The following is a 25,531-nucleotide window of genomic DNA, read 5'->3' on the forward strand; positions in this document are numbered from 1 at the left end:
TTCTCAAACTAGAGTGTGGTGATGGTTGCACAACTCTAAATTCACTAAAAATCATTGAATTGTACGCTTGAAATGAGTGAATTCTATGGTGTGTTAATTTTACTTCAATAAACTGTTGTTTCTTAAAAGATAAAAAATAAAAAATAAGACATATAAGGAGTAACTCCCCCCAGAAAGACCCCAAAGCAAGAAGAGGGATGGCGCTCTTAGGAAGAGAATCAAAGGAACATGGGACACTAAAGCAAAGACTGAGAGCTGGTCAAGCATCAGTGTTATTGTTACCGGAAGAACTGGAGCCTCCTACCAGCAGCTCTTCCTCTGTTGCCTTAGCTAACTAACTCAATAGGATGACCTCAGACCATGACATAATAGCAGTAACGTGGGAAAGCCATATAACTAATCATCCAAACCAGGACAATTTTGAGTGTGAAATAGGAAGCTACTGATTATCACACAAGGGCAAGAGAGGTAAGCCACGCCTGAGCCAGTCATACCAGGATTATAGTCACCCCATCAATCCAGGCGCTTCAAGGACAGCACAGGGAGAAGGAGCTAGATTCCTCAATACGGAAGTTTGAGGGTGGGGATTTCCCTCCAAGGTGGTCTCCATTAAGTCTTCATTTCTGCCATTCCATTCTGCTCCTGAAAATTTCTGAGAAAAAAAAATGACAGATTTAGAAGTAAAGGGAAAAAGCTATATTTACCAGTAGATACACAGACAAATCTCTCTCTGGACTACTATCCAGGTGGTGATTTTTTTCTCACTTTGCCTTTTAATTTTGCAGCAATTTCACATGGAGGAGGCCACTCAGAGCAAAGAGACCCAAAAAAAGTTTGACGTTCTACGCCCCAGATGCACAATGACTCAGATTTTGGTTTGATGCTATTTACTGGCCATGGGGAAATACCAGGCTTCCCTGTGCATTGAGGTGTGGTTGTGAACGTGGTTAGGAAAGCAGTAATTCTGTATGAGTCGCTGTGACATTGTATATACCAAACACTCATCTGGAGGCTCAGTGTTCTTGAAATAAGAAGGGGAAAAAAGACCACTGACAAACTCAGAAGAGCTTTTAAGTATGAAAGGGAATAAAACTGACAGAAATGAAAAAAAAAAAGACTACCAGAAAACATCTAAGAAAAAAGTAAAGACTTTTTTGTTTTTGAAATCCAGCTAAAGGAGATTTTCCTCCCTACTTCCTTTTTAAAAAAAAAAATTACTAGTCTTTAACTTTCTTGGAGCGGTTTTAGGTTTATAGAAAAATTGAGCAAAAAGACTTCCCACCTACCTCCTTTGGGGCCCCTCCCAAATTCCCCATTATTAACATCTGGCATTAATGTCATACATTTGTTACCGTAACCAATGAGCCAATACATTTACTATTATTATTAGTTAAATTGGTAATTACTTAGATACATTGTTATTAACTAAAATCCATAGTTTACATTAGGGGTCACTCTTTGTGCTGTACATCCTATGTGATTAGACAGACGTGTATGGACATGTCTTCCCCAGCATGGTGTAATATTGAATAGTTTCATGGTTCTAAGTGATGGACAGTTGGGTTGTTTTCCTGTCTTGGCTATTGTGAATAATGTTGCAATAAACATGGGAGTGCAGAAATCTCTTCCATATACTGATTTCATTTTCACTGGATATGTACTCAGAAACGAGATTGCTGGATCATATAGTAGTCCATTTTTAATTTTCTGAGGAACCTCTGTACTGTGGTCAGTAATGGCTGAACCAATTTACATTCTCACTGACAATGCATAAGGGTTCCTTTTTATTTACATCCTTGCCAACACTTGTTCTGTCTTTTCTTTTCCTAACAAGTGTGAGGTGATACCTCATTGTGGTTTTGATTTGCATTTCCCTGACAATTAGTGATATTGAATATCTTTTCATGTACCTGTTGGTCATTTGGATGTCTTCTTTGGAGAAATGTCTATCCAGGTCCCTTACCCATATTTTTTTTACTGAGATAAAACTGACATATAACATTAGCTCTTTGAAGAGTGAAAATAGCTGTGCTCTCCCCATCCCAGCTGGGTGCCCTAAAAAGCTCTTGGCTCCATCCTACAAAGAGGCTCAGGATCCTGACTCTAGTGCCCCTCCCAGCTGTGCTCTCAGGGGCTGATTTAATTGCTGTCTCTCCAAGTTCTCCTTTCCTAGCTCAGCACCCATACCGGTGCTTCTGAAGGCCCATCTGTGAAGTATTCCCTGCTTTGACTCTAAATGCTGACCATCAGCTCAGTTCCCATCCCTTCAAGAGGACTCTAAGGTTCTATGACTGCAACCTGGGAATGGGCACTCATTCTGAGTCTTTTTAACAGATGGAGGCCAAGCCAAATGAGTGCCATGCAGCTCGGCTATGGTCATGCCCAAGGCGTTTGGTCCATGCGATACCTCCGTGCTCCTGCACAGCACAGGCCAGGTTCATGTCGAAGGATCCAGCATTCACTGGACTGGTTCCATTCACTGTCTCTTCAGGATGATTAAAGTGAGAAGTAGATGCCAAGATACAACTCTTATTTTTCTCCACCCATCACTGTTGCTTCAAGTCTCTCCATTGTTCCACAGTTAAACCCACTGTACCCGGGGACTACTGGGGTATTCTGTGAAGTAGGCCAAGGTGGCTTATGAAGCATGAGCTTATAAAGGATCACTAGAATAGCACGCACAGCTACTTTATCTTTATTATTAGAGAGTAAAGTCAGCCCCATCCTTCAGTGCCCTGATGGGAAAGAAGAGCTACTGTCAGCTACCACCACTGTCAATAGTAAAAGAGGGTGTTCCAGAACCTCGGGAGGGAAGCAGTGGCTGATTTTAGACTGCCTCTTCCAAGACAGGCTTAGGGAAGAAAGAATTGAGGGGATCCTCTGCTTTGCTCACATCTCTGACAGAGTTCTGAAAGGAAGTACTTACCAAGAGGGCACTGAGAAGGCAATAAATATATCATGGCCTTTATTATCTGATTATCACCTCATGTTATCTTGAGTGGAAAATAAGAAGGATTTCTTTTTAAGTTTTTTCAAATTTTAAAAATAAAAATCCCTTTTTAATAAAAATATGATTTCTGTTTTTTTGCTATTCTGAACTTTTACTCACTGCATTATTAAAAAAAAAGAGAGAGGGAGGGAGGGTGGGAGAGAGAGGAAGGAAGGGAAGAAGGAAGGTAGGAGAAGTGGGAGGGAGGAAGGGAAGGACAGAGAAAAATGAATGAAGGAAAGAAGGAAGGAACAAAGGAAGGGAGGGAAGGAGGCAAAAAGAAAAATCTATTATTCAATTTAGGGCTGAAAATATTTGGCCAAAAATTCCATGAAAATGTTCACTGAATTAGACTTCTCCTTATTCAGTATCCTTTCATAAGTCATTTAATTGCTGTGGTATATTAAGAATCTTTAAAGAATTGAAGGCATTTTACGTATTTATTATAGTGAATACAGAATTTTGAACTAAAATTCATGATGTTGTATCTACGCATGCAAGGAAAATTACAATATTTAAAAATCCCATCACAGTTGAAGCCCTCGAATTGGTTTTCTGAAGGGTAGATTGGTCACTTTTTCAAGAGCTTATGGATATACAGAAGTCAAACAAATCTAACCCTTTAAAATTAGTCTCACTGACTTGATTACGTCACCCAGATAGCACTTAAATGAGGCTCCAAAGACAAGAGAACTAGAGGAGCTTTTTTGTAAATGTACCTTCTTCCATGATTTCCATAATCTTAAGGTCCACCAATTCAAGGTACAGGTTGAGAGAGATCCTAGCCCCATTTTGCAGATGAGTGAAGTGAGGTACAGAGGTGTGTGGGGGATGAACTGCTTTTAGTCATGGGTTTGTCCCTGCACCTCCTCTGAGCCTTGCTCAAGCCCGTTTGTTTAGGGAGAGGCAAGCTTGCCACAGAAGAGGATCGTGTTGGTATGGCTGTGCCTTATGAAGAACAGGAATGGGTGGTTCGCCAGGAACCGAGCCCGGATGGGGAGTCTTTTCACGAGGAAGCTGTCCCCTGTGGCTGCCGCCGCCTCGGTGCCCTCTTCGTTGACATCCACATATGACTTGTGGATGACCTTTGATAAATACAGGCCATCACCTGGTGATATTCCAGAAAGGTCAGCTTTGATCTCATTGAAGATATCTGTCATGCCCAGGGAATTTAGCAGGGAATTTAGCTCATACTTGATTTCAAGTTTGAATCTGGGGATGTGGACTTCAACTTCCCTTTCCACCATGTTAGCAGAGCTGGTCCACTCGTGAAACGTCTTCGTGTTCAGCTGCTTCTCTACCTAAGACAAAACACAGATGAGTCCACATGAGCCAAACACGTGCTCTCTGTATTAAATGCTATTTGTTTTGTAATTCCCAATGTGAATCATTCAATGTATTGCTTTCTTTTCTACTTTGAAAATGTGTTCCAGTCCCATCTGGAAAAAAGAAACAGAATCTCACACTCAGCCACATCTTCCCTGTTCTACTGTCTATCTTTTGTCCATGTTTCATAAGTCAATGCCTCAAATGTGTGTTCTACGGTCTTCTGCCTTAACTCCCTCAGCAGGTAGGCTCCACCTACACTCCCTCTCTTGCCTCTGGAGTCCTGGTGTGTCCTGGGTGAATTCGCCATTTCTCCTCAGTTCTCAAACCTGAAACATTTCGTTGCACCCTCTATTATGAACTTGCTTCTCCTTTGGCTTCTGTGACGCCAGCACCCCCTTGCTCTGCTCTGCTTCACTTCCCTCCAGTCCTTCTCTGCTATTCCCCGGAAGCTCAGCTCTACATGCCCCTTCATGCCTCCACCTGGCCATGCAGCCTCACATCCCGGCTTCTCATCCTCCACCCAGTGCTATAATTTTGTGTAAGCTCTCCCCTTGGGCATTTGAAACCTTCCAGCCAGCCCTCCCCACAGCTCCAAAACGGCATCCAAAACCCCATCATTCAAATATGAGAGTTGAAATCTTTTGGTCACCTTCTCTCCATCCTGACAATATACAATCAGACATAAAGTAAAGGTGGTTTTTCTTCCTATCTTTTCCTTTCGTCCTTTTCTGCCCTAATCCAAGTTACCATGACTTCATATTGCAAATCCACTTCGCGGCCTCATACCCCTAAGGCATTGGCATGTGCTCTTTGCTCTGGTGAGAACAAAAGAGTAGGCTTGTTCCACATACTCAACTTCTACTCCTCCAGTGAGGCCTCGAGATTATTCTACGAGGAGCCTTCCTGATTTCCTCATTCTCTACTCTACTCTACTTCCACAGGACTTTCGGCAGTTTATCATGGCATTTGTTACATGATATTTAGAACTCTGTATTGGAACCACGCATTTGTCGGTGTTCTAGAACCCCCAAGAATTCTCAGCATAAACACTCAATGTTTGGTATATAAATGAATAAATGAACAAATAAATGAATGTATCACAAGCTGATAAAGACCTCTTCTAAACTGCTTCCAAAATGCTATCTGCCTCCAACTATCTTCCCATGGCAGCCCACTACAGGCAACCAGAAGTCCAAGCCCCTCTGAATTGGCCACACCAGTTCTCATGGCCATGGCCGTGCTTCTCTTCCTAGAGGTCCAAATGCATACATCCCAACTCAGGTGTTTCAAGAAGCCTTCCCTATCCCCTAGCCACCTGTGCCACATTGTTTAGCCTCAAGCAGGCACTCCCTGACTTAGAAACCCCTGACTGTGGCCATCCCATCTGTGGGCATAGGTCAGCTTCCCCCAGATCCCAGAAGCACAGCTGGTCTCCCAAGAAACTGTTGTCCTTCCAGCAGAGCACTGGGAAGTCCCAGCAAGGCCGGGGAGGAAGTGTAGTTACTCTGTATCAGTGGCTTGCCTGCTTCTGTGCCGGGCAGCATTGGCTGCAGCCAGGGAGAGGGGCTTAGACCCAAACTCCTGCCACCACTATGACCTGTTCTCAGGGGCTGTGGCACTCATTTCCCCCACAAAATCAGGATGCTAATAAGGGTGGCTAGCTCATGAAAGCATGTCATATTTGGGCTGGAAAAACTGCTCCTGAGAGAGAAGATGGCTTAATCAGATTTCAGTGGACTAAGACCCTAAGCAGCATTACAATTTCACTACCACAGAATCATGTTTCCCAAGTGTCAAGTAACCAGTAGGTGTGATATTTGTACAAGATGGCACTTTGGCCTCCTTGTGCCTTCTTTGATGTAAGAACGAATTATTCCCCCAAAATATACTGTCCTGAGGGCAGGGACCAGGGTCCCTCTCACAGCCCCTGGGGCAACCCCACTCAACCCAGAGTGTGACTGAATTAGGGACTGACCACACTAGCATCATGGGGTACACAGAGTTGGGAGGCTGGGTATGAGCACACATGTTTCTCTGCACATTAGCATTCTTTACCTGTTCTAGACTGGCCGTGCCTACTGGAAGCAGAATAATCATGCTTAGTTTGTTGTTAACATAGGGCAGCTCAAGAACTTGCATTTGCGGTTCCTTTATGAAGGCTAATTTATATGTTCCAGTTTGATACATCATTTCCACAAATACGCTTTTACCCTATTTTTTAAAAAAAGATTGTAATTAGGTAGAATAGTTACATATATGCATGAACATGTATGTACAATGATTTTTTTTTTTTTGCCTAACATGAATATCTGTGTTAACACTAAAGGCAAGGATGGGGCACCTGGGTGGCTCAGTCATTAAGCGTCTGCCTTCGGCTCAGGTCATGGTCCCAGGTACCTGGGATAGAGTCCTACATCGGGCTCCCTGCTCTGCGGGAAGCCTGCTTCTCCCTCTCCTACTCCCCCTGCTTGTGCTTCCTCTCTCACTGTGTCTCTCTCTGTCAAATAAATAAAATTTAAAAAAAAACCACTAAAGGCATGGGGAAAATATAAACAATAAAGTAACCCTTTATTACTTTCCTTTGCAAATGTTATTTTTTATTTTAAAATAAGTCATTGTTAGAGCCTAACTAGTTCAAATAATATATATAATCATCTATATATAAAATATATATGTATAGTAATATGTATAGTAACAATAATGTTTCCCCAAAACAAAGCTAACATTACCACCTAAAGTGATTTATGTGAAAAATGACATCATAGGATCATTTTCTTTTTTAATCCAATTGGAGACTCTCTAGGAGAAAAATAATGTAGATGGTTTTGTTGTGCTGAGAAAACAGCCACAGCATATGTGGGAAGAATGTGTGGACAGGGGAAGAGCGAGGAGAGAGCATGCTCTCTTCTCTCCCAGGGCGGTCCCCATGTCCAAAGGCTCCGGTTCAGTGCCCTGTGAGAAAGGTTACTGTCACCTCATGAGGAAAAATGAAAATAAAATTCATAAAAGACACAATTAAAGAAACCTCTGGAAACCTAGACCAGTATGTTCACTAAAACTTTCTAAACTGTCCTTAAATGATTATTGCATTCTTCGGAATTTATCATCAGTCTGAAAACAAAATACTTACCTCACTTAGCTGAAAAGGGGTTTGAACTGTCTCTCTTTCCTGGAACTTATTTTGCCATTGTCCTTTGAAATATATGGCGTTCACCAGGACCATTACACAAGAAGGGTCAATTGTTCCCTTTCCAAAGAGGTTTGTGACTTTTCCTTATAATAATAATAAAAAAAACAGATAATGTATTTGGATTTGAACTTGGGTTTATTAATAACAGAGAGTTGAACAGTCACTAGAAATTTGGAACCATTTCTTTTTTAAGGCTAGTTATAAATTTGAGATGCCAGGAGAACTACTTTATCTCCTGGCCATCGAGTGTGTCCTTACCAAATGAAGTTTATGTCCAAGAATTAAATACTGTGTTATTTCTAATCAGAAGATGGCATCTAGGGAGTAGTTAGTATATTAGCTAATGATCAACTTGTCTTATACCTAGTTATATCCAATGCTTTCCTATACATTACTGCTTATTTAAAAAAATATTAATAATCTCTTATGGCTTCCTTCTAATATTTATCAGGCTTTATACTTACCAGCACCCCACCACATCCAAATATTTTAAGTATTCAAAAGACCCATTCATTCTTATAATGTCCTAGCAATTAGTGTATCACAAGTATATACCAAGACTTAAAGTAAATATGTATCTGAAAATGAGAATTTATAAAAGTATACAATCAGATATACCAGTCAGATTGAACACCAAGCCCTCTTGGTGCACTGCAATTTATAAAACCTTTCTGAAATATAATCTAACAATAGGAAACATAGGGATATCCAGAACATTAGACTCTAAGCTTAATTTTTCCATTACTGTTCTAAGTAAGTTAACAGATCTGAAAAATTTGTAGACCTTTCCAAGCATTTTCTAACTTAATACAAAGAATTAAATAAATACATATTTTAATCTGGTCACCTATTACTAAGCTTGAATAACATCTATCAATCTATCAATCAACAAAATACTATTGAGAGTTCATCACTGGTAAGTGAAATAATAAGATATGAATATGTTAGAAATGTGGTCTTTATTCTCAGAGAAGTATTTATATTACTGACATCCTCTTCATAAATGCAATTAGCTCTAATTTAATACTTTAATGTTATTTCATCCTGATTTTGTTACTTAATAAACTTAATTCTTTCCTATATCAAGGAATATGATTGTCTACATTCATAAACCTCAGAAACTACTGGTACAATGAGTTGGTGGCACAACCACACAGAGACAGGTTATTTCAACATGGTAATTTGTACATCTCTAGTTGGGTAGATAGATCCTAAGGACAGAAAGAACTGTAAAAAATATCTTAAGCTACTGTTACATTCTATTAGTATTGTTACTTTGAGACCGTGTTTATGTTGAATGATGTGATTTTGCAATAATATTGGTGACACTGGAATCTGGGATTTTTGACACAAGATAAAAGAGAAATAGATATAAAAAGGGGGCATGTTAAGTAAAAATCCTATGAATCTGAATTTGAACTGGTCATATCAGTAAGAAATTATGCTGTATTTCATCTAAAAAAATGTATGCACTGAGAAGGCCTATAAACAATAACCAAGCCAGTATCAATGAGTACTCTTGTACCCAGATTATGGTCTCTAAATATCATTTCTCATTAAAATGATTCAGGATCCCCTTGAGAAGTAAGTAATTCTAGGTCAGGAGCAGGACATGCGTCTGGAACATCTGGTCAAATTGGAAGGCAAGGAAGCTATCAAATTCTGCAGGGTAGTGTCAAAAGGACTTAGAAACCAATATAAAGATGTGACCCCTGACTAAAAGGGGCCAATAAATTGAAACACCTCAGAATGTTTAAAATTATGAATTCATAAGGATATTTTAAAAGTAAACTCATTGGTTGGGGCACCTGGGTGGTACAGTTTGTTGAGCGACTGACTCCTGGTTTTGGCTTAGATAGTGATCTCAGGGTCATGAGATCAAGCCCCATGATGGGCTCCATGCTCAGTGCAGAGTCTGCTTAAGACTCTCTCTCCCTGCCCCTGCCTTCCCCCTCTTTCTCAAATAAATAAATAAGTCTTAAAAAAAAATAAAACTCATTGGCTATCTTCGAAGGATGCTAGAAGGAAAAAAAAGGTAGTTTTGAAATTGGTATTAGAAAGAATCCAGCACTCTCTTTTTGTTTTTCTCATATGAACAGTACTTAGAATAACCAAATACTTTTTTATGAGGTGAAGTATCTTATATAGAAATATTCCAGCTTATAAAGAAGTAATGCAAGAATTGGAATACTACAACTTTATAACCCCTATTGAAATAATGGACCTAAGCAATTATCATCAAAGGCTACTAGCATCATAAAAAAGGGAGGGCGCCCAGACATTATTTATTTCCTGATGGAAACACAACACCTCCAATGAAGCATATTTATCAAAAGTAAAAAACAAACACACAAGCAAAAATCACCAGAATCTTATCAAGTTTCTAGGTCTAACTGCCAACTTATGAGAAATATAAAAACAGGAAATTATTAAATGACATTTCAAGGTGTAATCATCATCATCTAGACTATGAGAAAATGTAGGCAAATATCTATTTCCTTCAACAAATTTTCTGTAAGAAAAAAAGGAGGGGAAATTAATAAAAGATCAAAAGAGAAATTATTAAAAGATAAAAAAAGATTTAAAGAGATTTCTTTAGTCAATAAGAATATGGTTTATGACAGACCAATATCCCTGGCAAGAACTATAAGGAAAGCTGAATACATTTTTTTTTAAGTTCTACACTGCGTTGTTTCTGAAGCAACTGCTAATCATAAGCAATGGAGATGCAAAAAATCTGAGCAGAAAGTGACTGAAAGAGACAGAGAAACTGAGTAGAACATCATGAGAGGGTTGGGAAGACCAAAAATAGAGTTCAAAGAAGCAGGAAACCAACACTGAAGGGGTAACGATCCCAGAGACAGGAGAAAACCCAGGCAGGTGAGCTCAATAGAGAGTTCTGGACAATTTTTCCCTCAAAGAATAATGAAATTTCAAAAGTTGCCCCACACCTAGATAAGAAGAAACACAGCAGCAAGTGAACCAAGAATTTAAGAACTACTTATAGTCTCTCAGTGCTAAAGAAAAAATAATTGAAGTTCAGGATCTGGCAAGGTGGAAGAGGTGTTTCATAATGAAGAAAGAACTGATCCACTGAGAAGATACAGCAATTTAATATCTATTCACATAATAACACAGCTTCAAAATATGCACAGCAAAACTGGACATAACTAAAAGGAGAAACAGAAAAATCCACAATCATAGTGGAAGATTTTAATACAGCTTTCTCAGTAAATGATAAAAAAGCAGACAAAAAATAAGGATATGCAAACATAGACATCAAAATTAACAAAGTTGGCCTGATAAAATTAAACATCTCACCCAATAACCCAATAAAGAATACACATTATCTTTAAGTGCACATGAAAATTTTACCAAATTCGAAACATATGGTTTGCTACAAAAAGGTCTCAATAAATTTCAAATAATTGAATTATTATGTTCTTTGATTACAAAAAAACAACAACTAAAAATTAGTAACTAAAAAACAACTAGAAAATTTCCAAATTTTTGGACATCAATAGAGCACTTTTAAATAACCCATGATTCAGAGAAGAAATCTCAATGAAAATTAGAAAATATTTTGAACTGAATAATAGTGGAAATAAAACAAATGGAAAATTGTGAGATGGAGATAAAGTGACACCAGAAAGAAAGCCATTGTCTTAAATGTGTACATTAAAAAAAGATGGTCTGAAAATCAATTGTTCATCTCAAGAAACTAGAAAAATAGCAATTTAATACGAAGATAGTAAGAAGAAGGAAATAAATGATAATCATAAATATTAATGTAATAAAAAATCTATATTAGAGAAAGTAGAAATCGATTCTTTGAAAAGACTAAAAACTATAAATCCATAATAAGTCTAACTAAGAAAAAAAGAAAAAATACACCATTTAGATTTCTAGGAATAAAAAGACAACATTATATATCCAAAAGACATTAAGAAGATAATACAAGGCTATTATGAGCAATTTTATGCTAATACATTTGAAAATTCAGATAAAATGGACATATTTCTTAAAAAAAATTCAAAAACTTACACAAAAAGAAAACAGAAAATGTATGTAGGCCTCTATTTACTAGAGAAATCAAATCTCTAATTAAAATTTTCCCACATAGAAAACACCAGGCACAGAGGGTCACCAGTGAATTCTTCCAAATATTTAAAGGAGAAAAATGCATACTAACCTTACATAAACTCTTTTTTGGAAATTAGAAAAAGAGGAGAAACATGAATATTTCAATAAATAAAAACTAAGGCCAAATTCTTTCATAAGCATAGGTGTAAAATCTCTAAGGAAAATATTAAGAAATCAAACCCAGTGATACACAAAAAGTATAATATACCATGACCAAGTCTGGTTTATCGTAGGACTAAAAGGTTGGTTTAACACTAAAAATCAATTAATGTAATTCACTAAATTAGTCTAGTAAAGAAGAAAAATCATAGCTCAATAGATTTAGAAAAGGCTTTAATATAATATGGTTAGTCATCTGTGCCAAAAATTCTTAGCAAACCAGAAATAGAAAGAAACTTCCTTAATCTGAAAAAATATATTCATAAAAATACCTGCAACAAAAATTATACTTAAATATATATTATTAAAACCATTCAGAAACAAGATATAAATCCAGAAACAAGACATAACAAAAGGACGCCCAGTATCAGTACTTCTATTCAACTGCAGGCACTAGCCAAAAAGAAAAGAAAAGAAGCAAGAAAGGTTGAAGAGGAAATGATTGTATTTATAGAAAATCTAAAATAATATATAAACTAGATTTAAGAGAATTCAGCAATGTTAATATATGAAAGTCAATTATATATTTCTACATCAACAACAAATAAAATTTGAAATAATTGATACTAGTTAAAATTTGGTAAACACTTCAAATATCTGATAACCATTTATCAAAAGACATACAAGACATTAACATACAGAAATACAAAATGTCGTTGAAAAAAATTAAAGAGGACCTAAATAAACAGAGGTAAACTTCATGGAAATGGATTAGAAGCTGAATATTATAAAGATGCCTGTTCTCTCCAAACCTATAGATTCTATATGTATCACTGCAACTAAAATTTCAACTAGTATGTTTAACAAAAATTGACAAGTTGATTTTACAATGTGTATGGATTCCATTTATGATGAAATCATACGGCATCTGCTTTTCTCAGTCTGACGTATTTCACTCAGCATTAATACCCTCTGGGTCCATCCAGGTTATCACAAATGGCATGATCTCATCTTTTTTTATGACTGCACAGAACAACTACAAATGAATAAACAAAGAGCAGAATCAAACCTATAAATACAGAGAACAAACTGATGGTTGCCAGAGGGGAGGCAGAGGGAGACAGAGGCTTCCAGTTATGGAATGAATAAGTCAAGGGAATAAAATCATAGCATAAGGGATGTAGTCAACTATACTGTAATAGCGATGTATTGGGACAGATGGTAGCTACACCTGTGGTGAACACAGCATAATGTATAAACTTGAATCACCATGCTGCAAACTTGCATACCATTGTGCATCAACTATACTCAAATATAAATAAATAAAATCTATATGGAATGCAAAAAATCAAGCAAGCTAAGTCAAGGCAGCCCCAGAAGAGGATCAACACTGAACTTAACACTTCTGGCTATCAAGATGTACTGTAAAGCCACCATAATTGTGGTATTTTCATGAGAATAAATAGATAGATGGAGCACACTGAACCCAGAAACAGACTCATACATATATGGTCATCTGATTTATGATAAAGCTTACAGTGCAGTGTAATGGTGAAAGGATCCTCTTCCCAATAAATACTGCTATGTCGGCTAGATGTCCATGTGGAGTGGAATGAATTTTTAAATGAATCTTGACTATAGTGAAACAATAAAGGTTCTAATAGATAACATATAAAAATATTGTCATGAGCTAGGAGTAGGCAAAAGATTTATTTAAAAGTATGCTAAGGTACTGACTATAAAGGAAAAGATTGATAAATTTTACTCCTTTCAAATTAAGAACTTCTATTCATCAAAGGCACCATTAGGGGAAGATACAAAATGGTAGAAATTACTTGCAACACATGTATTCAGTAACTCCTAAAAATGTATAAGAAAAAAACAGACAAACCATCCTTACATATGGGCAAAAGACTCAAATAGGCACTTTACAAAGGAAGACATGAAGTGTATGAAAAATGTCCAATGACATCATTCATAAAGGAAATGCAAATTAAAATTAAACTAACTACAATGACTAAAGTTAATAAGACTAACAGGTGTTGGCAAAGTTGCGGAATAAATAAAACTCTCATTCATTGCTTGGGCAAGTATATTGGCAAACCACTTTAGAAAACTGTTAACTACTAAAATTGAATATATATACACCTTATATGATCAGCAATTCCATTCCAAAGTATCCATCCAACAAAATCACATACAACATATGTACCAAAAGATGTGTATCAAAATGCTCATAACAGTGCTATTCATAATAGACCCAAACTAAAAATGTCCCAAGTGTTCGTTAAGACTCGGTAGAATGGATAAATAGATTTAGGTATTTTCAGAGAACAAAACCGACATCAATGAAAATGAGCAAACCATGCCAACCTGTAGTCACATGGATGACTCTCACAAACAAAATGTTAACCTAAAAAAAAAAACCTAAATATATGCTTTATGATTCTAATTACATGAAAGTTTTAACTAGGCAGAATTAATATACAGTAAAGAAGTCAGAGAAGCCTTAATGTTTGGCAATAAGGCGGTTTAGTTTCTGGGAGGAGACACAAGAGTGGCCTTGGAGTGTGCCCTTCCTAGTAACTAATGTTTTATTTCTCTGACTTGGTAGAGGTGGAGGGAGGTTACCTGAGGGCATTCACTTTTGTGATAATTTCTGCTTTGTGATAATTCATTGAACAGCAAACACAGAATGTATGAAATTTTCTATAAGTATATATATTTCAATCAAAAAAGTTTAATTTAAAAATCAAGATGTGGGGCGCCTGGGTGGCTCAGTCGGCTAAGCAGCTGCCTTCGGCTCAGGTCATGATCCCAAGATCCTGGGATCGAGCCCCGCATCGGGCTCCCCGCTCAGCGGGAAGCCTGCTTCTCCCTCTCCCTCTGCCTGCCACTCTGCCTACTTGTGCTGTCTCTCTATCTGTCAAATAAATAAGTAAAATCTTTAAAAAAAATAAAAAAAATAAAAATAAAAATCAAGATGTAAGAAACATACTGACCAACTGCAATGTATAATTATTTGGGTCCTGATTCAAACAAAAAAAGAGACAATTGAGGAAGTACAAAAACTCACTGCCTATTTGTTAATATTAAATGATTATTTTTAAATTTATAGATATAATAATGATGCAGTGGTATTTTATTTTAAATAACATATTTTTGAGAGGAAACAACCTGAAAAAAAAGATGATTTCTGGGATTTGTCCTGGAAGAGTTAGGGGGAAAAGGGCAAGGGAAAATAGCTTTAGATAATAAATCCTGCAGCTGAGTGATGAGTCAATAAGGATTCACTATAGTATTCTCTCCACTTGTTTTTCTTTAAATCTTTCCTTAACTAGATGTTTTTAAATAATGAAATGGATACATCTTTAAATCTACACATTTAACCTGCAATTACAAAGAAATATTTGACAATTAGAAAGTTTATTTTAAAATCATGAAAGGTAGATTTAAAATTAATTAAATTTAATTGCAGAAGGTACAACACTTCTGTAAAGTAGAAATAGTGTTCTTCTCATTCTCAGAGTCACTGAGCTTTAGCTCCCAACCAGGATAAATGACTGTAAAGGATATTTACAAATATTCCCAAATACTCCCCCATTTCCTCCATTCTTGACCTGCCTATGTTGGGTCCTGGACTTCAACCAGATTCCTTGTTAGCATTGACTCAGGGAGCTTATCAAAACAGTGCGAATAAAGTTTGGAGACACATGTGGGACTTATTCTTACCATTAGTTTTACTTTCAACCCAAGCATTAATAGTTTTCCTCGTTTCTTCTGGAGACCATTCAAAATCAACAGTTTGTGGTGTGGCTTGATACAGTTTCTCAGAACAAGTTAAATATTGCTGTAAAAGAAAGGACAATCACACACAAAAAATAGTGTAAGGGAAGCAAAAGCTAAGCTCTATGTGTTCTAAAATCTACAACACAGAGACAAAAGCAGCTCATGTATATACGTCTGCAAGGAAACAGAATCCATATGTACTTATTCTTAATAAAACAAATGGATTTAAACAAATCAAAAAGCTTTCCAAAAGGAATGTTCAGAAATGTTTGGTTGTTTCTTCTATCATATCATTGGAATTCTTCATTCTAAAACACTCAAAGCAAAATGGCAAGTTGCAGTTCACTCTCACTACTCTGTCCTCTCAAAGTAGACAAATGGGAATTGCTGCCCTATGTTCTAGATTGGAAAACTGAGATCTAGGGCGATTACATAAGTAAGGACCAGAGTGGTACATTTTGCTTGTTTGAGGTCTAACGGAGAGCTAGGTCTCCCCATGGTGTGTGTGTGTGTGTGCGTGTGTGTGTGTGTGTGTGTATGTGGGTTTGTGCTTCATCCCTGACCTTGATATGTGTGTGTGTGTGTGTGTTTGTGCTTCATCCCTGACCTTGGTGTGTGTGTGTGTGTATGTGTGTATGTGTATGTGTGTTTGTGCTTCATCCCTGACCTTGATTCTTGGACAACTTTGGTGATTTTTGCAGAAATAAAATTTTTATGTGATATTTCACAACTTTAAATGGGAATTTGGTAGAACCATTTCACTGAAACTCAAGTCAGCTCAAACTTAATCTCTTAAAGATGAATGTCATGTGGCTCTTCTCGCTCTTCACTTATTTTATGGTGTGATATTTACAGGATGCCAAGAGAGCTGTGGACCAGCATTCCATATGAACGTACCTGATGGAACACCATTGTCTTTGTCCCGTAGAGTCTGTTGGCCATGCTGAGGGTATAGTTAGAGTCTGGCTGGTTGATTTGAGAGAATAAGACTCCAAACTCTGAATGAATCTTTCCAGCTTGGCTGCACTGAAGCATCAGTAAACAAAGAGTGGAGCATTAAGTTGCTTGATTTCTTGCCACCAGAGGGTTATAAATAATGTGAAAACAGTAAGCAGAGAGCAGGATGATTGCCTCTGAATAAAAGGGTAGAGAATATTAACAAACAAGGAGCTGGAGAGTTTAAATCATGTTCCTTCTGTAGATTTCCTCTAGCACAATAATCTCAGCACTCTGTGACCTTACTCACAGATTGTGTGCAGAATTGTAAGCTGTTGCAAAACACATAAGCACTTGCTGGCCCCAGTGGGTTAGACCAAAAGCACAAGTTTTCGTAAAGAGATCCTAGTGGGGTCTTCAGGGCAATGATCCAAGTTTTGTTGCTATCCCTGTACTACGGCGTACCTATAGAATCATCTCTCCTCTCTACCACACTACTTTCAATGTCTCAGTTTTCTGTGTGACATGTAACCAAACACTTCAGCACTTCACTGAACTGACCTTACTCACCCATCACAAGAGCAATTCTGTTAGACCTACAGCCTTGATGCATCTGAACTCAAGGACATTATAGGGGTATACCTACATTCCCTAAAGCAAAGTTTCCCAAACTGCAAGCTTTCAACTCCTCACAACAAGTGGAGTTCTGTGAAGCAAGTATTCTGTGAACCTATATGCATTTATATGTTTTCTCAATCAATCACGATCAAACACAACCACCTTCATGTGTGAATTCTATATAATTTTTATGTCAAAAGGAATTCTCCTACTAGAAAAGCGCAGGGACCATGGTCCCAGGCAATGTGGGCTGGGCAACATCAGGCCTTGTTTATCTGGGATCTAATTATAAGGCAAAGCATCAGGGTCCTTTCTCAGTGCCCCCACTGAAAAAATCTACCACTCCACAGATAAGGCTGGCAGACTCAATCCCATATTGAGATTTATGGTGCAGTCCATAAAAGAACAGAAAGTTTGAGCAAGAATGACAATAAATGGTATGATAAAATCTGAGGCACTTTATCATCATTATTATCATTATGTTAACTCTATAGGCTGTAGCGATTATTGGGAAGACCAAAAGAATAGATCAAGGGAGACACTGTTAACTCCCTAAAGGGCCAAAGAGAGGCTCTGTTACTCAACCCCTGCACTATAATTTCTTGTGCTCTTATGTTAAAGAACATTTGACAACTCAGCAATGATATTATCATACCTTAGCTGAGTCCTTGAACTCTGGTTTTAATGACTCTGCAAAATGATTAAAGTGAAGCACCTAGGAAAGAAAAAGAGGGATCTACTGGCATCAAAAGCAACATACAGTCCATAAAAGTGACTATTTATAAGCATCTGTTTTTCCATTTCAGATAAAGACCAACAAAAATAGCTAACATTTAGTGATGTCATATTCTTAGTACTGAACTAAGCCTTCACATATCTTACTGAACCCTCTCAACAGCTTTATAAGTAGACAGTATTACCCCCATTTCATGCTTGGGAAAATGAGCTCAAGAGAGATATTCCCTGACAACCATCTGTCAGTGTCCAGGGACGGAGCTCTTGTCCACGAGGCTCTTCTGCCCCCTCCTACCATTCTCAGGTCATTCCACTATGACAGTGCCCATCTGTCATACATTACATGGTGTCCCAATACAATACCTGTTTTGAGAGCAAGAAAATCATGAAAGTGCATCAAAATATGGAGTAAACAAATAAAAGGCAAACAATAATACAATATGTAAGTATTCTAGGAGTTGTTAAGTGATGTTCATCTAGACTTTCCATAGCAATTAAAAATACATATAATGAAAAAAATCACTGTATATCAGCCTATGTAACCTGAAAGGTCACCCCTTTTCTCTTAGTTTCTCTCAGTTTCCGCATCTGTTAAATGGGGATAACAATCCCTACCTGCTATATAGGGCTCTTATGAACTTCAAATGTACTAATGAATATTTTTAAAAAACTTGATAGCTTTTAAAGTGTCATTAAGGTTTATTTTAAGTTACAATTCCAGAGGGCAAGAACAGTACCACACGTGTGTTCTCTGTCATATTTAAATCATTGAAAAAGTGAACTCTAAAAGTACACTGCAAAAACGTATGCGTGAGAGCACTGATGGGAAGGAAGAGACTGTGTTACATGTATTATGATATTTGCATTATTATTATTGCATTATTTAAGCCATCATTCATTTTTAAGAAATATGATTTTCCCAAATGTTTCTTCTTTCACAAGATGGCAGAATTCCCTTGGTATAAAGATGTGAGCATTTGGCTGACCCACAGGGGTGCACGGAAGACCTCTAGGCTATGGAGAAATCTTTGCTGTGTTCCATACCTTTTCCATCTGCTCTGCACTGTTTCCTCTGGCACCAAGGAGGACCATACTTAGAGCATAGAGCAGGCTCAGTGGTGAAAAGAAGATGTTATCTCCTGCGTTGTTACTGTTCAGCTCTTTGAACACATCAAGGCAAAATTCAACGTTTGCTGTGCTGAGAGAATCCATTTTATGCCCAGCACTATCTGAGAACAGATGGGGGGAAAAATCTCAGAATATCACTTGGAAATACAGATAATCTATAGAGTTCATTTATTTCATTTCATGAATTTAAGAGACTGGGCACACTGTTTCATGAAAAATTACATATTCATAGTTTTTGAGAAATCTGTAAATGATAGAGGTGGGAATTCCCAGTAGTTGCAGATCCTAATGAAGAGAAGATTCTGTTTCTTTCAACCAGTAGCTCAAAGCTGTCTCACTATCATTTGTGTACATTTAAAATTGTTCTGCAGCAAAAGGGCAGAAGGAATTGGGTTTTTGTGCTCTTACTGTCCATGCCATAAGACCCGCCCCTCCATCCTGAAATTTGTATAGAAAAATTCTCGAGCTCGGGCACCTGGGTGGCTCAGCTGGTTAAGCATCTGCCTTTGGCTCAGGTCATGATCTTGGAGTCCTGGGACTGAGCCCCTCATCAAACTCCCTGCTCAGCGGGGAACCTGCTTCTCCCTCTCCCTCTGCCTCTGCCCCCCACTAGTGCTCACTCTCTCTCTCTCTCTCAGATAAATAAATAAAATGTTAAAAAAAAAAGAAAAATTCTTGAGTTATACAAGCTCAGCCAAATGAAATGCTGTCTCACTAGACTGCCCACCTTCACAGCCTCATAGGAGAACACTTTTCTACCTTCAGATTCTCCCCAAATGGCACAGTAAAAAAAACTGATTGCCTGCCGTTCGGCCCTTCCCTTCTTCTTTGCTAAGAAAACACAGATGTCGTGAAGCAGCTTTCACTTAGCCATGTACTTCAGAGAAGGCTTCAAGCTCCCCATGCCCCAAGAGCAAGCCTTGATTGGCTTAAGCCAACTGAGGTAATTATCCCACATCAGTGACGAATTAGGTACAGACTTTTGAGTTATAAGAAGAAGTTCTGAAGTTCTAATGTACAGCATGGTGACTACAGTTAATAATAATGTGTGGTTCAAAGTTGCTGAGATTAGATCTTAAGCATTTTCACCACAGGGAAAAAAAAAAAACAAAAACCAGTTAACTATATGAGGTGATGGATGTGATCTTGGGAAACATTCCACAATGTTTATGTATATGAAATCATCACACTGTACCCTTTAAATATATGATATTATATTTGTCGATTATTCCTCAATCAAGTTTTGGGGGAAATAAATAGAATTTTAAAGATCTGAAGGTGCCATGATCTTTGCTGAAAAGGACAAAAAGTCACTCCAGGGCTTCTAGAAGAGGGCTCCCTTTGATAAAAGACTCACAGGGGGAAGCCTGCCCTCTTCTTCCTCTCAGCTGTTTTGTCTTCATGTGACTACTGTCATGACAGCCATTGAGTGACTGTGATGTAGTCAGCCCAAGAGGATAAGCCAGATGTCAGAGAGGAAAGGTGGACAGAACTGAGTAGACAGATTAACCCAACCTGGATCTGTCCTACCTTGGGATTTCTTGTCATGTAAGATGATGTTTCCTTATACTTTAGCTCGTTTTGACTGAGTCTTCTATTACTTGCAGCTAAAAGCATCCCGACTTACTTTAGAGATTTCTTTATACACCCTTATCCGCTAGAACCAATTAGCCCACCTACCTCACATTCACACATTTCTGGCCCAGCTACATCTTTTCCCTCATTTAGTCCCCCAGCTATCTGGAACTACTTCGTTCCTCTTTCTCTCGTCTTCTAGATTACAGCTGTGCACTCTTGTAGAAACCAAGTCTGGGCCTATATTCTCTAGGCTATTATGACAGATAGCCAGTCTATTATCTCCACCCAGGTATATTTATTTTAGTTACTAACTTGCCTTGTTTTCAGACAGTTCATATCTGAGCTGAGCTCACTGGAAGTGTGTTCTCAGGGGTGTGACTCTGTTGGGCTACTGATTTAGGCATTAGTGTCACACCTGTCACTAAAACATAGTGCTTTGTGCCTTACGAGCTGAACAAAGCCAAACCTAGAGTGAAGGCCTCAGATCTGGGGAAGGGAGCAGAGAGCACAGCTCAGCACTTCTCAGGCAGAGAGAGACTGAAAGGAAACATGTCACTTGTGGACTTTCAAAATAATGGCCCACCAAATTTATATGGCAAAAAATGGTGATGACACACACCTGTAATTGAAACTGGTTGTCCTAAAATAATCATTAAGAACTAGGTGCTACCTATTTCCATTCATCAGACCACCCAAGCATAGTATAATAGAGCCTAGCAGTTATATTATAACCAGCCTGGACTGTATTTTTCTTTGCTCCTGACAGTTTTTTTAAAGGTATAACACAAAAGTTTTGCTAATCTTATTTCATGAAAATATTAGCATATACCTTTAACAGGACACTGTTCTTCAAGTTAATTTTAATAGAGCTCTCTGTAACAGGTCTAATAATAACATCTTTGAAAGCTCTTTATTTAGTTACTTTAATAAGAAACCAATTTTGGTCCAGTAATGAAGCATCTCCAAACTTTAAACGCTCTTCATACTGCAGTCTGCATTTCAGTATCTGGAGTTAGCTAATGGAGTCAGGCTCTAGAATGCAATTTCAGATTTCAGATTTATAAGTAAATGTAAATTTATTCTTCTTAAATCTATGTCATATCATCATTATAAAAAGCCTGCCTACATAGGAGAGTTACAGTAGCCTTGCAGTTATGGAGGCACCCAGGAAAAGAGTGTGGGGATATACTGAGAGACCACCTATGTGAGCAATGCACTCTTATTTTATTTTTTAAAGATTTTTTTAAATTTATTACTGCAAGAGGGTGGGGGGGGAGAGAGAGAGAGAGAGCACGAGCAGGGGGGAGGGGCAGAGGGAGAAGCAGACTTCCCGCTGAGCAGGGAGCCCGATGAGAGACTCAATCCCAGGACCCCGGAATCATGACCTAAGCCGAAGGCAGACGCTTAACCAACTGAGCCACCCAGGCAGCCTATGCACTCTTATATTATTAATCTGTTTGTTTCTTTCTTCTTTTTTAACCACAAGCATAGAGGACTGAAGTAATCATACCCCTTGGTCCTTAGCACAGCCATCATTAGGCCACAATTCTCTTCTTTGCTTATTGACTTCAACCCAATTCATTTCCTTTTTCCTCCATCCCCACAGACAACACTTATAATTTGTAAAGCATATTCTTTTATTTACATGTGTCCTTTAAAAATATGTTTCCTTATTTTAGGCATTTTTTCATTTTCATCAATGATCTTACATTAAATAATTTATTTTTCACTGAGCACTACATTTTTAAGACTCATCCAGGTTTCTCTGGAAACATCATCTGTTACTTGTAAGTACTGTGTTTTTGTGCTTTCACATTTTGCCTATCCACTCCCCAGAGACAGACACCCAAGTGGCCTCCTCCTCCACACCATCAGCAACAGAGCTATGATGAACATCCTCATACACAGCCCTTTACACACCTGCCTGAGGTTTCTTTGTAAAGGAATCACAGGGTTTGTGTATGTGCCAAGCACTGCACACATTATTTGGAATTTAAGTCCTACAGGATGGACTGTGTTACCCCCGTTTTGCAGGTAAGGCAGTGAGGGTTTGGGAAATCACACACTGTAAGTGGGCAAGCCATGATCTGAACCCAAGCCCATCTGTTCTGAAATCCATGCTCTTTCCATTTGCCACTGGATGCTATTCTGAGAAGTTTTCATTTGTGGTAAAATGGTTTTGTTTTTATAGCATTATCATTATTATCCTTATCTTATAAGGATAACATCTTACCAGAAAAATTAAGAAATTTTTGTCCAAGATACAAGGCATTCAGAGGCTTACTCTAACAGTTAATGGTTATTAAGTATAGTATTATTTGCCTCACTTCACAATAAGATCTTCTAGCTCTTCAAGCATTTAATTCACAGCAAGAAGAAAAGATTTAGGTTTAAGTTTTTCTCAAAAACTATTGGGAGTATATAATTCGAATTAATGCATGAACTTTGGTATTTGGCACGTTTATTTGTAAAACAGAGTTTTCACTATCATTCACCTAGCTCTTAAGAGCGCTACTATCATCATTCATTTTCCAAAATTTCACCCTTCTGGCTGTTAGCACAACAGAGTATCCACGTTAATCTGGTGTTCAATGGATTTTATGCAGTAACCTTAATTGACTGTTTCCTCTACATCTGAGTAGTTGTCTCTGTGAGACACTGAGACACAAATGTATGGATGAATTTACAGATTCTTATTCACTGAATATGTTAGTCTTCTTCACTAGACTTAGCGCTCCTTGAAGGCAGGGAAAACCTACCTGTGAAATCATCCATGTCTTGCACAATTACCCAACAATGGATATGTATTAGAGAAATCAACTGTATAAATATTTTACAGTTTCTAGTTCAATTAATATTATGCAGTTGGTTTCAGAAAAGAGGACACCATGAAAGACAGAAGTCCCAAGGCACACAGAATCCTACTGCAGACGCACAGACCCACAGAAGGACTTTGAAGTGAGCTCCCAAAGAAGGAAGGAATGGCAGAAAATTTCTTTTAGTGTACCTTTCTATCTGCTTTTAGATGGAGAAAAATCCCTCCCAAGAAAAAGGAATGTGTCATCTGGAAGCTATCATGGGAGAAAAACAGTAAAAGGATGTCCAAGGCTGCAGCCCTTCTAGGTTAAGAAGGAGGATCTCTAGAAAAAAGAACTATTCAGGAAATGTGAGGAACAAACATATCTTAAGAGGAGATACTGTCACTAAAGTATTGCAAGAGGACAGAACATTGTAAGGCATTCTTCCCAACACACCAAGTTATTAATAAGGCCACTCCAGTGCAGTTAAGATCCTCTAAGGAACTAAGAAAAGTTTCATCACAAAGAGGCCAGAGCCATGTGTAACGTACTCTGCTCTGAATAAGGGTTATTAGAAAGTAGAAAATATCAACAGAGATCTATTTTGCTAAACAAATCAGAGGTTTAAAATTAAGTCAGCCTGCCTCAAGGATTTTTAAAACGCACACCATCAATGTTAATGTATTAACAAACATGTTAATGTATTCATCAAGAGATCAGCGAAAGCCACACTCAATCGAAGAATAATCTTCACGCTCATTTGGCTCATTACACACCTACCCAGCTGCTGTATTATACTGCTCTTATCTGCTCCTCAAGGACAGCAAGCACAGCTGAAATAATGAAGTACAGAAATACTTCTCTTTACCTTTGTTGCTTTCCAGGGTGAAGTGTACAATTTGGCAGGTGAGATGAGAGCTGTGTCCCTGGAGAGGAAATATAAAGCCTTCACTTTTTGCCCCTCCCTTTCCATTGTGTCCTTAGTGACTCAGCTCTACATCCGCCTAGCAGAAAGGACAGCCCTGAGAAGGAAGTCCCTCTAAAGGCCACCCAGAGCTGCTCTGCATCCAGGAGACTCTCGGGATGGCCAGGGCTTTCTGGAGAAGTACCCGGTTCTTAACCTCCTTCTGCCTTGCTAATGAGGACACATTTACAAGCCTAATCTCTATTCAAGAAAATAAGCTGTCTTTCTAAAAAGAGTAACTGGGACACATTCAAGTTAGCAGCACCATATTCAAAATTCCAAAGATTGCTGTTTCAGTGTGCATGGCAGACGGTGATACAAAAGGAAAGATCCCAGCTGTGACAGAAAGACTCTAGCCATGACTGATGCTTCCTGGCCTGAGGCCCATTCATCCCAAGATTTTCTGAGCTCTCTTGCATGGAGTACATGTTTTTTGTGAGGAGCTTTGCAGGCAGGTAATTCCTGTCCCATAAAAAGGAAATAACAATGAGCTCAAGTGGGACTTATTCTGTGGTTTTAGTTTAAAAGCTTGGTAGGAGCAACAAGCTGCCCCTACCTAGAGTGAGTTCACAGGTATGATTCAGCACCATGCAAGAAAAATTATAGATTAGGGGTAGACATCAAAGCTGGAGACAAAAAATGTTTGGGCTGTGCAGTAGCCAGAATCAGCACTATGAGACAAGCCTAACTTCCCCGAGGCTATTCTTGCCCATGTAATACACAGCCCAGCCTCCCCAGGGGGATACCACTGCCCAAACTTAAACTATGATGGTGGACTTCACCGCACTTATGACAACAGAAAGTCCTTTACGGCCAGTGATTTTTCTGCACCTTGTAGGTGTTCAATATGTTCTCCTTTAGTCAAAACTCAATCATTCTAGGGATACCTGGCTGGCTCAGTTGGAAGAGCATGAGACTCTTGATCTCAGGGTTGTGAGTTCGAGCCCCACAATGGGTGTAGAGATCACTTAAAAACTGAAATCTTAAAAAAAAAAAAAAAAAACCTCAACCATTTATAAAAGACACAAGAACCAGAGAAAGTAGATTTAAAATTATGGCCCTAATATCCACTATGCTCATAAGATTCTCATAAAAACAGTTGTAAACAACTAACCACACAGAACTAAGAAGAGTCTTAAATCTGTCCAGTCTTTTTTTTTTTTTTTGCTCAGAGCAAGTGTTTTCCATGTGAGCTCCTTCTGACTAGGGGTTTCCATCGCTTGGAAGCCTCGTAT

General features: G+C 38.2%; 1 protein-coding gene across 2 annotated transcripts; it reads right to left on the reverse strand.

Moving 5' to 3' along the window:
* Window positions 1–178: 178 nt before the first annotated feature.
* On the reverse strand, window positions 179–24,450 carry SERPINB11 (serpin family B member 11). 2 transcript variants are annotated; one of them, XR_014139476.1, is made up of 9 exons: window positions 24,201–24,450; window positions 18,873–19,057; window positions 17,749–17,808; window positions 16,437–16,565; window positions 15,483–15,600; window positions 7,449–7,591; window positions 6,374–6,529; window positions 3,709–4,290; window positions 179–652 (listed from the first exon to the last, which is right to left on the reverse strand). XR_014139476.1 is itself a non-coding variant. In XM_081800940.1 (8 exons), the coding sequence occupies exons 2-8, from the start codon at window positions 19,038–19,040 to the stop codon at window positions 3,886–3,888; spliced, it is 1,179 nt and encodes a 392-aa protein (XP_081657066.1). In that variant the 5' UTR covers window positions 19,041–19,057; window positions 24,201–24,450; the 3' UTR covers window positions 3,411–3,885. The 2 variants fall into 2 exon arrangements, 1 of the variants encoding a protein (XP_081657066.1); XM_081800940.1 differs by lacking the exon at window positions 179–652 and having other exon boundaries at window positions 3,411–4,290.
* Between the last annotated feature and the right edge of the window lie 1,081 nt (window positions 24,451–25,531).

This window comes from Leptonychotes weddellii, chromosome 13 (genome assembly GCF_054177405.1).
Source record: "Leptonychotes weddellii isolate Sample4059 chromosome 13, ASM5417740v2, whole genome shotgun sequence".
Lineage (NCBI taxonomy): Eukaryota > Metazoa > Chordata > Mammalia > Carnivora > Phocidae > Leptonychotes > Leptonychotes weddellii.